Raw genomic sequence first — 13,926 nt, 5'->3', positions numbered from 1 at the left:
AAGCCATACTTGCCCCTGTAATACAGGGTATTAAAAATTATTTTAACTTTGCAAAAACTTACACATTATACCTTCAGTGCATATCTTTACATGGGTGAATGTGAGTCCCATTTGACCATTTTAATACCATCCTGCCTTCAGATTTGGTTAGTAAACTCTGGATCATGCAATTCCTTTTAGTCCTTAATGTTCGCAGCTCCTTGACTGGTTGCAAATTGACTTGGTACTGTAAAGCTGACTTTGCAAATGGATGCAGATTGCAATCTGTTAGGTATCCCAGTGGTGCATATAAGCTCACCATCTTCTGATGGCCCACAGGATATCTGATGCAAAGGGGGCAGGCCTGAATTAGTCTGGATTCAGGATTTAGTGGATATTGAGACTAAAAAAGGACAAGAGAGTAAAGCTCAAGAGATTGACATGGAAACCAAGAGTGATTTAAGCAATTTAAAAGTAATCTATAAAAGACAAACTTATTTTCTTTTGTTGAAACACATTCAGCACACAAATATTTAGTAGAAGCACAGAATTTGAGAGTTAAAAGGGACCTCAGCAGAAGGAATCCCCATACAACACACTTCCAGGCAGGAACAATTCGTTGTTCCTTGTTCTGACATCTGCTTAAAGATTTCAAGAAGAGGGCCCTTCCTACCTCTCAAAGGAGGCCATTCTTTTCATTTTTCTATAACTCTAATTGTTAGGAAATTTGTCTTGCCTAACATGAAATGTAAATTTGCCTCTTTTCAGCTTCTTCCCATTGTTCCTTGTTCTGCATTCTGGGTTCAAAAAAAAATTCTAATCTACCCTCTCCATTGACAGCCTTTCATGTACATAAAGACAATTATCATGTTCCCCTACATGCCAAGCTTAGTATGCCCAGCTTTTTTTTTTTTTTAACTATTCTTCATATAACTCAGGGCTCTTCATGGTTCTGGTTGTTTTCTTCTGGACAGTTTCCAGGTGATCAGTGTTGTTCTTAAAGGGTCATGCCCAGAAATAAGTACAGTACTCAAGATGAAGTCTGGTGAGGACAGACTATAGTGGGATTATCACCTCCCTTCTTTCCTCCCTCCCTCCTCCCTCTCTGCCTCCCTCTCTCTCCCTCTGTCCCTTTCTCCCTTCCTCCCAATCTCCCTCCTTCTTTCACAAAACCTTAAACCCAGTTCACTCTGAAGCTCATAAATTGAACCATAATAGGTCCTTGCCCAAGCTCCACTTAATGGCTGTATTTTTGGCCCTCCAGGCTTAGAGTGAATGTCTAAGGTAACTGTTTTTCTTTGGAACAGCAAAACTGAGGGTCTTACCCTAGAAGCTTGATTTTTTTTTTTTTCTAATTAGAGGCCTATTCACTAAATAGCTGTTACCTGAGTCTAACTGAGTATGTGAAAAGACCATAATCTAAAAGGGCCAGGGTCTCATTGCATCCTGGGTCGTCTCCAGTCATCCTGATGAATATCAGGTCATTGAACCCACATGGCTCTGGAGGAGAAAGTGAGGCTGGTGACTTTGCACAGCCCACCCTCACTCAAATCAAAGTTAACTGCAAATCATGTCATCATTTCCCTGATGCCATGGTCCTCTTCGAAAAAGAAAGACAAACACAACTCAATTAAGATTTTATCCTTATTGAACTTCATTTTGTTAGATTCAACTCAATCTGTAGCCTGTCAAGATCCTTTTGGATATGAATCTGTTATACCATTCCACTTTTTATTTTATACACATTTGATGAGCATACCATCTATTCCTTTATTCAGCTCATTAAAAATTTTATACAACACAGAACCAAGCACAGATCCATGGGATACATGGACTAAAGTCCACTTCCTGCCTTGTGGACTTTAAATCATTAACATTTATTCTTTGTGTCCCATAATCCCACCATTTCTGAATCTAATTGTCATTATCTAGTCCATATCTCTCTACTTTTCTCTACAAAAATTATATGAAAATTGAGTGTAATCAGTATAACAATCGAATTTATTGAGGCTGTAATATATGCAATATAATTATAGTAAGAGTTTACATTTATATATTGTTTTAAAATTTGTAAAGCATTTCATATAGTAAAGCGTTTGTTTCTCACAGCTCTATTATGTAGGTGCTGTGATTATCACTGTTTTATAGATGAGAAAGATCAAGATAGCTTACTGGATAAAATGCTGTGCCAGAAATCAGGGAGATCTAAGTTCAGGTTATGATTTCAGACACTTACTAGCTTTGTGATCTCGTCAAGTGACTTAGCCTCTCTCGTCCTCAATTTCCTCAGCGTTAAAAAGAGGATAATGACAGCACCTACCTGCCAGGGTTGTTGTGATATCATATGAAATAGTATTTGTAAAGTGCTTAGCACAGTGCCTGAAATTTAAGTAGATGCTGTATAAATACTGTGATTGTGATGATGATGATGATGATGATGATGATGATTGATGATGATGACAACGACAACAGTAGTGCCGACAATGACTTACCCAGTCATACAACTAGTAAGTACCTGAGTCAGGATTTGAACTCGGGTATTCCGAGTTCTTAAGTCCCGTGCTCAGTCCAATGTGCCATGCTTCTCTCCTATACTAGGTGCTGAGGTAGTACTTTTCTAAGTGCTTATTGGATTCAGAAACTTAAGATACTCCCAGACTGCCAGGGAGAACTTCAGTCTAGAGCAGGTCTGCACAACTTGTGACCCAGAGGCCGCTTATGGAGGCCCACCAGATGGTTTCCTCTGCATACAGAGGATGTTTTTCACTACCTTTTTTGTGGGGAGCACAGAATCCTTTGGCATGCCTCAGGTATGCAGTCCTGGTCTAGAGGAATACAGCTATTATCAGGGGTAGTAGGTGACTCTAGTGAGTTTCTCTCTTAGATATCTCTGAATTTATGTAACTGTAACTTTTCATTTGGGAAGCTTGGTGGCACAGTGAATAGAGTGCTGGACCTGGTGTGAGGAATACACCTTTTTCCTAAGTTCAAATCAAGCCTCAGACACTTACTAATTGTGTGACTCTGTGCAGGTCACTTAACCCTATTTGCCTAAATTTCCTCCTCTGTAAAATGAGCTGGAGAAGGAAATGGCAAACTAGTATCTTTACCAAGAAAACCTCAAAGGGCATCAAGAAGAGTTGGATATGACTGAAATAACTGAACAACAAACACATTGTTACTTAGTTTTATGGATAATGGACAGTGCTCTCATGCTTTCCCAATCAGCAATGGAAGGCTGTGTGCTTGCTCCCATGCTTTTTTAACATGCTATTTTCAGCTATGTTGTCAAATGGTTTCAGTGAGGATGAGCACAGCATCAAGGTCAACCATCGCACTGATGGTAAAATTCTTCAACAGGCTATAAGCCAGGACCAGAGTGGAGGGAGTGTTGGTGCGTGATTTTCTGTTTGCAGATGATTGTGCACTCAGTGCAACCTCTGAGGCTGAGATGCAACAAAGTGTGGATCAGTTCTCTGCTGCTTGTGATAATTTTGACCTAACAATTAATACCAAGAAAACTCAAGTGCTCCATCAGCCACTACCACACCATCCAGATGTGAAACCATTGGTTACAGCAAATGGAGAAGTTTTGAATGCTGTGGATAAGTTCACTTACCTTGGTAGTCTACTTTCCAGGGATGTACACATTGATAATGAGACTGACGCATACAATGCCAGAGCTAGCTCAGTGTTTGGGAGGCTCTGAAGGAAAGTATGTGAAAGAAGAGAAATTAGACTGACTACCAAACTGAAGGTCTAAAGACCTTCGTTGTACTGACCTCATTGTGGTATGCCTGTTAAACCTAGACAATATACCAGCACCATGCCAGAAACGCAATTGTTCCCATTTGACTTTTCTTAGGAAGATTCTTAAGATCACCTGGGAGGATAAGGTACCAGACACTGAGGTCCTTTCTTGAACTAAACTGCCAACCATTCAAACTCTACTTCAGAGAGTGTTGTTCGAATGTAAAATGTATGCTTTTCAAAAAGACTGTTTTATGGAGAACTCACCCAGGGCAAGAGTTGACATGGTGGTCAGAAGTGATACAAGAACACTCCTAAGGTCTTTCTTAAGAACTTTGGAATTGATTGTGACATGGAAGACACTGACATAGGACTACTCAGAGGGTCATGCACACATCAGAAAAAGTTTCGTGCTCTATGAGCAAAGCAGAATTGAAATAGCTCAAAAAGAAAAAATGCAAGATGTGCAGATTTAGAGAATCTACCCCACTTGTTCACATGGACTATTTATGCCTGACCTGTGGTAGAGGATTCCAAGTTCATATTGGTGTGGTCAGCCACAGTCGGACACACTGAAACTTGACTCTAGCATGATGATGGAAAATACAAATAAGGATGCCCCTAATGTAAGGGGAATAGTTTAGTTAGATTTGGGGTTCGGGACTGGTGAGTAGAGGTCCTGCTAAGAAGTTCCAACATGAATCCACAAATCTGGAACAGACCTTAATTGTAAGAAGAGTAGCTTTTTATATTTTGGATTTGCAGTTTTCTTTATAGAAAACAAAATACCTGTATTAGTGGGATCTATTTAGAGCATTGTTCATTCTAATGATATTTATAGTTTTAAGCAAGCGCCTTTGCAGACAGACAACTTCAGTTTTGTAACAAAGAAAGGAAATATATTGAAAGGGCAAATTGACAGAGTTGACAGTAAACTTTGAAGTGTACAAGGAGAATGTTTATTCTTAATACAGAACCCCTGGAAACATTTAGCTGAAGAACTAGAGCTTCTTAACCTGTCCAAGTCATTAAAATATAAATGGCTCAGTGACGTTTCAGAAATTTATTTGGCAGGATCATAAACTGATGTAACAAATCTATGTCACTTTCATCCAGGTTTTTGACATGTGACATCATATTTCCACTTGGGGAAATGTATTTTTATGATACCTGCAATTCTTCCCTTCTGGCTGTACTTTATTATTGGGGATTCCTAAAGCCCAGAAGATTTAGAAGAGTTGATCAGTTTCAAATCTCCATAGAAAAGTGACTTCTTTGTTCCTAATTCAGCATATGTTGTGCCTGTACTTCAAATATCTAATAGATTCGAATATACAACAGATCCTACTAAAACCTCCAGAGACTTTGAGCACTTTTATGCATTGTGTGTTAATATCCATATAGATATTTCAAGGGTCCATGTAAGTTCAGAGTCAGCTAATTTAACTACTCCTTTATTATCAGTGATCAGATTTTTAGGTTTCATATCTTTGTGAAGAACTTTTCTTGAGTGACAAAAGACAGTGCTTTTAAAGATTTGGTATAAATAACTTGTAACAAGTGATGAATCTATATATTGGCTACAAGGTATAGAATCCAAGTATTTCCACGGAAAGGAATTAAAAAATGAAGTGTACTCTAGCATTTTGCATGTTTATATCTTGAAAACTACCCCTGTCTTTAAAAAGGAAGACCCTTTATCACCCCCTTAGTATTAAATTGATCTTGTTAGGTATTGCTTCAGAATTATGGATGCTTTCTTTCTAACCACTCACTTGCAGTATTTTATCCATTTCTTTCATCTATATGTCTTCTAACTCTTCTCAAAGAAGAAAATTATGTCAATCTGGCATTAATTTGCTCCTTAGAAAGCCATTTTGATATCTTATTGACCACATAATGATAAGGTATGATATCTTCTTGGGATTCTGGAGTAATCTGATCCAGATATACTTATGGTTAGCATCCTTTAACAAAAATAAAAAAAAAAAGGAAGGGTGGCTAGGTGGTGCAGTGAATAGAGCACCGGCCCTGGAGTCAGGAGGACCTGAGTTCAAATCCGGTCTCAGCCACTTAATACTAACTAGCTGTGTGACCTTGGGCAAATCACTTAATCCCAATTACCCTGCCCTCCCCCCTTCAAAAAGCAAAAAAAAAAAAAAAAAGGAAACTGTATCATTGTGAATTGTCATGAACTTCTGGAAGGTCTTCTCTCATTTCTCAAAAACAGTGCTTATTGGTGCAGTTTGCTAGTGTTTAATGTATCAGTCTCCAGGTTTTTCAGTATTCTTAATTCATTTATTTCCATTGTTTCTTTTTTTTATTAAAGTCATTGATTAAGAGCCAAATTTGAAAAAAAAAATTATTTTTTCAGAGTGCTCTTATGCCTGCCCAGTTGTTCTTTAAAACAGAAGATGGAGGTAAATATCCTGTGATATTTAAGCATGGAGATGATCTACGCCAAGACCAGCTTATTCTCCAAATCATTTCACTCATGGATAAGGTAACTATAACCATTTTGGAAGATAGAGATTCATCTTTAAAAAAACAAAAACCTAAGATTTAGAACACAGATTGAATTTGCAAATAAAACAGTTTGTCATATTAAGAAGAGATATTAGCAACTTAGCCATCTTTACTTAAATGCTAAATAGGAACGTTTCTATTATTTTTGTTCACATCAGAATGATTCCTATATGTTTGATCTGAAATGAAATTGCATATGTTCAGTATGAAAAACTTATTGAATCTTCTGAATTTTTTCTCTTGATAGTTCCTTTTGCTATCTTATCTATATTTCTCAGACCTTTTCAGTTTTATCTTTTTTGCGTGACCCATGCCTATGTTTTTCCTTCTCTCTTCCCCTGCTCTAATTTCTTTCTCTACCCCTTATTCCTAACATTCCTGTATTCCCTAAGAAGAATACTTACCTTGTTTTTCTCTTTAATTTATATAATAACCAAATTGAACCCTCATAACCTCTCATGGATCTCTGTGCCTTAACAGAAACTCATTCTGAAATCAAATGATAAAAAAAAAGTATTTGATTTAGGTAGAAGTCAGAACATTTAACACAGTTTTATATGGAAGATTAATTTCATTTTGATAACTATAATGATTGAGGCTTGCCTAAAGATAGTACATATATGAAGCTTTTCTATTGCCCATCAACTAAATTTAATTCATAAAGTAATTCCTCCAGACTTGACTAATATATTTGTCCTTTACCTTGCAGTTGTTACGGAAAGAGAATCTAGATTTGAAGTTGACACCTTATAAGGTATTAGCTACTAGTACAAAACATGGTAAGTGTGATTCACATTATGCTAATGCTAGGGCTTAATATTCTTATGTTCACTGAGTACGTTTTCTTCCTTTAAAAGTAAACCCTTTAAAATATTGTTAAATTATATGTAGTCATTTTCTTATGAATGATTAATGTCTAGATTTTTCTATATTCATTGGAAATAAGTTCCATTCAATAAACATCTATTTAGCATCTAGTATTACTAAGAACTATGTTATACTGAAAGAAATAGATAAAAACGAAACACTTACTGGCTTTAAGGAATTTTTCTTTTCTTGGGGTATGTCTACACAAATAAGTAAATTCCAAGTAATTTCAGAAGGAATGGAAAGAGTACTAATCAGAGAATCAGAAGGACTTCCCATTGGAGGTGACACCATATCTCAGCCTATAAGGAACCTGAAAGTCCTGAGAAAACATAATTAAGCAAGAAGTATATTAAAGGAATTTGAGAAGGATGCTCAAACATAATTAAGCAAGAAGTATATTAAAGGAATTTGAGAAGGATGCTCTATACAGAGGCACTGAGGTGGCCTAATGGAATGATGAGTTCAGGAAACAACAGGAAGGCCAGTTTGCTTGGAATGTTAACTATATGAAGGAGAAGAATTTAGGATCAATACTGAAAGGTAGATGGTAGCCAGATGCAGAGTTTTTAAACGCTCGTCTTTAAGAACACAGAAGATATTTATGCATATAATTATAGGGAGACTTTTGACAACCTTTCCTTTCTGTCCTCACCTAGAAACCTTTAGGTTTTTTATACTAAAAAGAAAAGTAGCAATTTTTCATTATATTATCCATGCAGATGGGATTATCTTCAATTCAGCATTTATGCAGAACTTCATCATTGTTAGTGACATAGCAGGGATCATATTAGGGAACAAAAGTAAAGAGGAATATGTTATTAATAGGAAGATAAGGAGATTTTTTTTCTTTTAAAAATATTTTTATTTATTTGTTATTAGTTTCTACAGTTACACAAGTTTTCAAATTCCAAATTTTCTCCTCCACCCTCTCCCCCCGTATCCCCTATTGCAGCATGCAATCCGTTATAGGTTCTACATATACCTTCGCATTTAACATTAGTCAAATTGTAAAGAAGAATTATAACCAGTGGAATGAATAATGAGGAAGAAAAAACAAAACAAAATGAAAGAGCAAGTAGTTTGCTTCAATTTGCATTCAGACTCTATAATTTTTTCTCTAGATGTGGATAGACTTTTCCATTGAGAATCCTTTGAAGTTGTCTTATAACCTTGTATTGCTGAGGGGAACCCAGTCTGTCAAAGTCAGTCATCACAAATACGATGTATCTGTAATTATGTACAATGTTCTCCTCCTGTTCCCCTCACTCAGCATCAGTTTATATAAGTCTCTCCAGGTTGTTATGAAGTCCATCTGCTTCTTATTTCTTATAGCACTATTCCATTACATTCATATACCACAACTTGTTCAGCCATTCCCCAGTTGATGGGCATTCCCTTGATTTTTTTTACCACTGCAAAAAGAGCTGATATAAATAATTTATGTACATACTGGTCCTCCTCCCACTTATATGATCTATTTGTGATACAGCCCTAGAAGTGGTATTGCTGGGTCGAAGGGATGTTTTTATAGCCCTTTGGGCATAGTTCCAAATTGCTCTCCAGAAAGGTTGAATCAGTTCATAGCTCCACCAACAAGGCATTAGTTCCAATTTTTCCATATCTTCTCCAGCATTTATCATTTTCCTGTTTTGTCATGTTAGCCAATTTGGCCAGTGAGATGTAGTACCTCAGAGTTGTTTTGTTTTCCATTTCTCTAATCAACAGTGATTTAGAACATTTTTTCATATGATTATAGATATCTTTAATATCCTCCTCTGAAAACTTCCTGTTCATATCCTTTGACCATTTATCAATTGGGGAATGACTTGTATTCTTGTAAATTCAACTGATTTCTCTGTATATTTTAGAAATAAGCTTTTATCAGACACTGATTGTAAAAATTTTTTCCCAATTTTCTGCTTCCCTCCTAATATTGGTTACATTGACTTTGTACAAAAACTTTTCAATTTAATGTAATCAAAATTATCCATTTTGAATTTTGTAATTCTCTCTGTTTCTTGTATAGTCATAAATTCTTTCATTCTCTATAAATCTGACAGGTAAACTATTCCTTGTTCTCCCAGTTTACAGTATCAGCCTTTATATCTAGATCATGCACCCATTTAGACTTCATTTTGGTATATGCTGTAAGATATTGATTTATGCCCAGTTTCTGCTGTAGTGTTTTCCAATTTTCTCAGCAATTTTTGTCAAATAGTGAGTTCTTATCCCAGAAGTCTTTGGGTTTATCAAGCAGTAGATTACTATAGTCATTGACTACTGTGTCTTAAGTACATGTTCTTTCCACTATTCTACCACTTTATTCCTCAGTCAGTACCAAGTAGTTTTGATGACTGTAGCTCTACAATACAGTTTAAAATCTGGTATGGCTAGGCCACCTTCCCTAGCATTTCTTGTCATTAATTCCCTTGATATTCTGGACCTTTTGTTCTTCCAGATGAATTTTGTTACTATTTTTTCTAGCTCTATAAAATAATTTTTGGTAGTTTGATTGGCATGGCACTAAATACGTAAATTAATTTACGTAAGATTCTCATTTTTATTATATTAGCTCCACCTAACCACGAACAACTGTTGTTCTTCTAATCATTTAGATCTGACTTTATTTGTGTGAAAAGTGTTTTGTAATTCTGTTCATATAGTTCCTCAGTTTGTTTTGGCAGGTAGACTCCCAAATATTTTATAATGTCTACAATAACTTTAAATGGAATTTCTCTTTATATTTCTTGCTGTTGGACTTCATTAGAAATATATAGGAATGCCTATGATTTATGTGAGTTTATTTTTATCCTGCAACTTTGCTAAAGTTATTTATTATTTCAAGTAGTTTTTTACTTGATTCTCTAGGATTCTCTAAGTATATCATCATATCATCTACAAAGAATGATAGCTTAGTCTCTTCTTTATCTTTCTAATTACTTCAATTTCTTTTTCTTCTCTTGTTCTTAAAGCTAACATTTCTAGTACCAAATTGAATAACAGGAGTGACTGTGGACATCTTTGTTTTACCCCTGATCTTATTAGAAATACTTCTAGCTTATCCCCATTACATATAATACTTGGTGTTGGTTTTAGATAGATGCTACTTATTATCTTAAGGAAGACTCCATCTATTGCTTTGCTTTCTAGTATTTTTTAATATGAATGAGTGTTGTATTTTGTCAGAAGCTTTTTCTGCATCTTTTGAGATAATCTATGGTTTCTACTAGTGTTGATATGATCGATTATACTGAGAGTTTTCTTAATATTGAACCAGCCTTACATTCCTAGAATAAATCCTACCTCACCAAAGTGTATTATTCTTGTAATAGGTTGCTGTAATCTTTTTTCTAATATTTTATTTAAAATTTTTGCATCTATATTCACGAGGGAAATTGGTGTATAATTTTCTTTCTCTGTTTTGGCTCTTCACAGTTTAGGTATTGGTACCATATTTCTATCATAAAAAGAATTTGGTAGGACTACTCCAATTTTCCCAAATAGTATACAAAGTATTGGAATTAATTGCTTTTTAAATGTTTGATAGAATTCACTTGTAAATCCATCTGACCCTGGAGATTTATTCCTAGGCAGTTCATTGATGGCTTGTTCAATTTCTTTTTCTGAGAAGGGGTTATTTAAGTATGGCTTGTTCAGTTTCTTTTTCTGAGATGGGGTTATTTAAGTATTTTACTTCCTTTTCAGTTAATCTGGGCAAAAGGTCTGGAAGTCTCTTTATTTCATTGAATGACTATCTCCTTGCCTAAAAGATTCTCTCAGTTTTTTAGGTAGTTGATCCTTGGTTGTAGTCCAATCTTCCTTGCCTTAGGATGTACCATATTCCAGTCCCTCTGATCCTTTAATGTAGAAGCTGCAAGGTCCTGTGTGATCCTGACTGTTGTTCCACAATATTTGAATTGTTTCTTTCTGGCTGCTTGTAATATTTTCTTCTTGACCTGATAATTCTGGAATTTGGCTACAATATTCCTTGGAGTTTTCAATTTGGAATCTCTTTCAGGATATAAATAGTGGATTCATTCAATGACTATTTTACCCTCTGGTTCTAGGACCTCAGGGCAGTTTTCCTTGATTATTTCTTGGAAGGTATTATCTAGGCTATTCTTTTCATCATAACTTTCCAGTATACCAATAATTCTTAGATTCATCTCTGCTGGATCTGTTTTCCAGGTCAGTTGTTTTTCTAATGTAATATTTTGCTTCTTCTATTTTTTTAGATTTTATTTGACTGATTCTTGATGCATCATAGAGTTGCTTCAACTTGTGTAATTCTGATTTTTAAAGAATTGTTTTCCTTAGTTATTTTTTGAATCTCTTTTTCATTAGGCCAGATTTTACTTTCAGGGATTTATTTTTTCCAGTTAGGTTTTGAATATCCTTCATTTGTATAATTGTACTTTTTAAGGAGTTCTCTTCAGTGAAATTTTTTTACATTTTGCCAATTGTATTTTTAAAATAATTGGTCAGTTTTTCTTCTACCTCTTTAATTTGGCTTTTAAAATCCTTCTTGAACTCTTCCAAGAATGCTTTTTGGGCTTGAGATCAGTTCATATTCCGTTTAGAGGTTATAATGTCAGTTCTGACCTCTTCTGAATGTGAACCTTGCTCTTCCCTTTCACCATAATAGAATTCTAAAGTCTTTTTTTCCCAATTTGTTTTTTTCCCATTGTGATTGCCTATTTCCTGGCTTTTAAAGTGGATCTCTGCTTCTGGGGCACAGAAGGCTCTGACCCACGCCTCTTAGGCTGGGAGTTAAGGACCTGGTTATTGGCTTTGTGTGCTGTCGCCTCAGTGTCTAGACTGAGTCTAAAGCCAGGATTTTCATCGTTTTCCAGGGTAACACTGAAGCTTAATAGATGTGGGGAGGAGTGGTCTGGCTTCTTCAGGTTTCCCCCCTCTGTGCCCCTGGGCTAGAGCTCAGCCAGGCTCAGCCACTGGTGGCCCCGGCCACACTGGTGTCTGGTGATTCCCCTGATTATGTGAAGTCACACTTGGGGTTCTGGTGTTAGCTCTTGCTGACTCCACCTCCCTGGGGTTCAGGATCTCCCTATGGGACATCTCCCGACATGCATTGGTGCCCTTCAGCCTCAGCACAGCCACAGCCATGCCCTTCCTCTAGGACTCCCAAACCTGCTGTTTCTACTATTTCAGGATTTTGCACTGGGGCAGTATTCTCTGGGTTCTCAGGGTCAAAGGGTGGGGAAGAGAACAACTATGGTTTGCTCTGCCATCTTGGCTTCTGAAAGTTCAGGTCTGATTTTTAAACATCTAGACTGTAGGCTGCTAGTTCCAGGCTTCTGCTGCTGCAGGCCCTGTGCTTGTCTCTTATCCAGCTCTGCCAGATGCCCATCCTGTGGTGAGAGGTTTGGGAGTTGACCCTGTGGTGGGTGAATCAGTTTGCTTGGGCTTGCTATGGCTCTGTTATGGTCAGGTCTGTGTTGGTGCAGCCCACGTGCTCCACCAGTGCTCTATCCTCCCCGACCTGGCGCAACATGTCCTACCTGAGCATTCTCCATGTTGTTGGCAGGGGCTGGACATCTGCCACACTGTCTCTTAGTGGATTCTGCCACTCTAAAATTTTTTTCAGATTCACTTTTTAGCAGTAACTGAAGGAATTTATGGGTGAGCTCAAGTGAGTCAATGCTTTTACTTTGCCATCTTGGCTCTGCCCCCTTGGAAGTTTTTCTCTTTTTGCTTCTACAAAAGGAAGAGTAACAAGGGATGTAGTGGGTTTGAGGAGAGATGGTTTGGTATAGTGTAAGGGTTATGGGATTTAAAGATCTTCCATGCTCCATTGGACTTGCTAACGTAGCAGGAAGGGGCGGAGCAAGAGGAAGCGGAAGCCAAGCTAGAGTTCCTGTGGTGGCTAGCAGTGGTGGCGACGGCGGCGGCAGCAGCAGAGGCAGCAGCAGCGTGAAGCCCTTTTTGAGTCAGCCAGAATTTCTGCTAAGGACTCCTGCTGAGGACTGCCAGGGGCCGGAGCTGCTGGGAGTGCGCTTCCTGGACGCTGGGTGGTTGCTGTGAGTGGGGAGAGGAGGACCTTTGCCTGAGGTAGCCTGTTCTGTTTTAAAGGCTTGAGAATGTGGATGCTTTCTACTTTATCTACCTCTGCCAATTTCATAACTACTCTGATGGCTTTCATTTCTGGTTTTGGGACTCAGTCTTTTGGTATCTTAATAAATTTTCTAGCTTATTCCCCCATATGGCAAGCACGATGTATTTTGTGATGGATAATTATATCAGCATATCTGTAATTTCCATAGGCATTGTGCATATGGCATTGCTGATACATATAGGAAATTTAGTAGAGAGCTAATTAAGAAATAATAAAGTTTAGACATTGAAGGGCCTTAGATAGCTTGGCACAGTCACTTGATTTTCTCTGGTAGCGCAAATCAGGAACATAAAAGTAAATGGTTGGAGTTTGGCAAGGGAGCAGGGGCAAAGTGTCAGTAAGACAAGAGTGCAAGGGATTCAAAGGTAGAGGACCATTTTTATTTGAACTGGTCAATCATAAGGTTAAAGAAAGGAAAATTAATACAAAATCAGCAGAAGTTTCAAGGAGTGGGAGTTACTATGGGTCTTAGTGACACTATAAGACTATGGGTCTTAGTGACAGTGGAAATTATGTTTAGGTATGTAACTGAGGAAAAAAATGAAAGGATAGGAAGTAATGATCTGAAATAGAAATTTCAAAGTTTGAAATCATGGAGATAGTGCAGTATTGGCGAGGTATGAGATGTAAGACCTTTGGGTGGCTGAGATGGAGTGAAGATGATTGAT

General features: G+C 37.1%; 1 protein-coding gene across 4 annotated transcripts in view; it reads left to right on the top strand.

Annotated features, from left to right (window-relative positions):
* PIK3C3 (phosphatidylinositol 3-kinase catalytic subunit type 3) overlaps window positions 1-13,926 on the top strand; it is a 188,709-nt gene that overhangs the window by 73,912 nt on the left and 100,871 nt on the right. For all 4 annotated transcript variants that reach the window (XM_069075552.1, XM_069075536.1, XM_069075528.1 and 1 more), the window contains 2 exons: window positions 6,104-6,232; window positions 6,965-7,034. In XM_069075552.1, the coding sequence (XP_068931653.1) occupies window positions 6,104-6,232; window positions 6,965-7,034 (199 nt within the window). The remainder of the gene's footprint in view (window positions 1-6,103; window positions 6,233-6,964; window positions 7,035-13,926) is intronic.

Source organism: Petaurus breviceps, unplaced genomic scaffold (assembly GCF_028583685.1).
Source record: "Petaurus breviceps papuanus isolate PSGF00001 unplaced genomic scaffold, PetGlider_PUasm1.0 151, whole genome shotgun sequence".
Lineage (NCBI taxonomy): Eukaryota > Metazoa > Chordata > Mammalia > Diprotodontia > Petauridae > Petaurus > Petaurus breviceps.
Note: the sequence above shows the minus strand (reverse complement) of the source record. Positions and strands in the feature narration are given on the sequence as shown.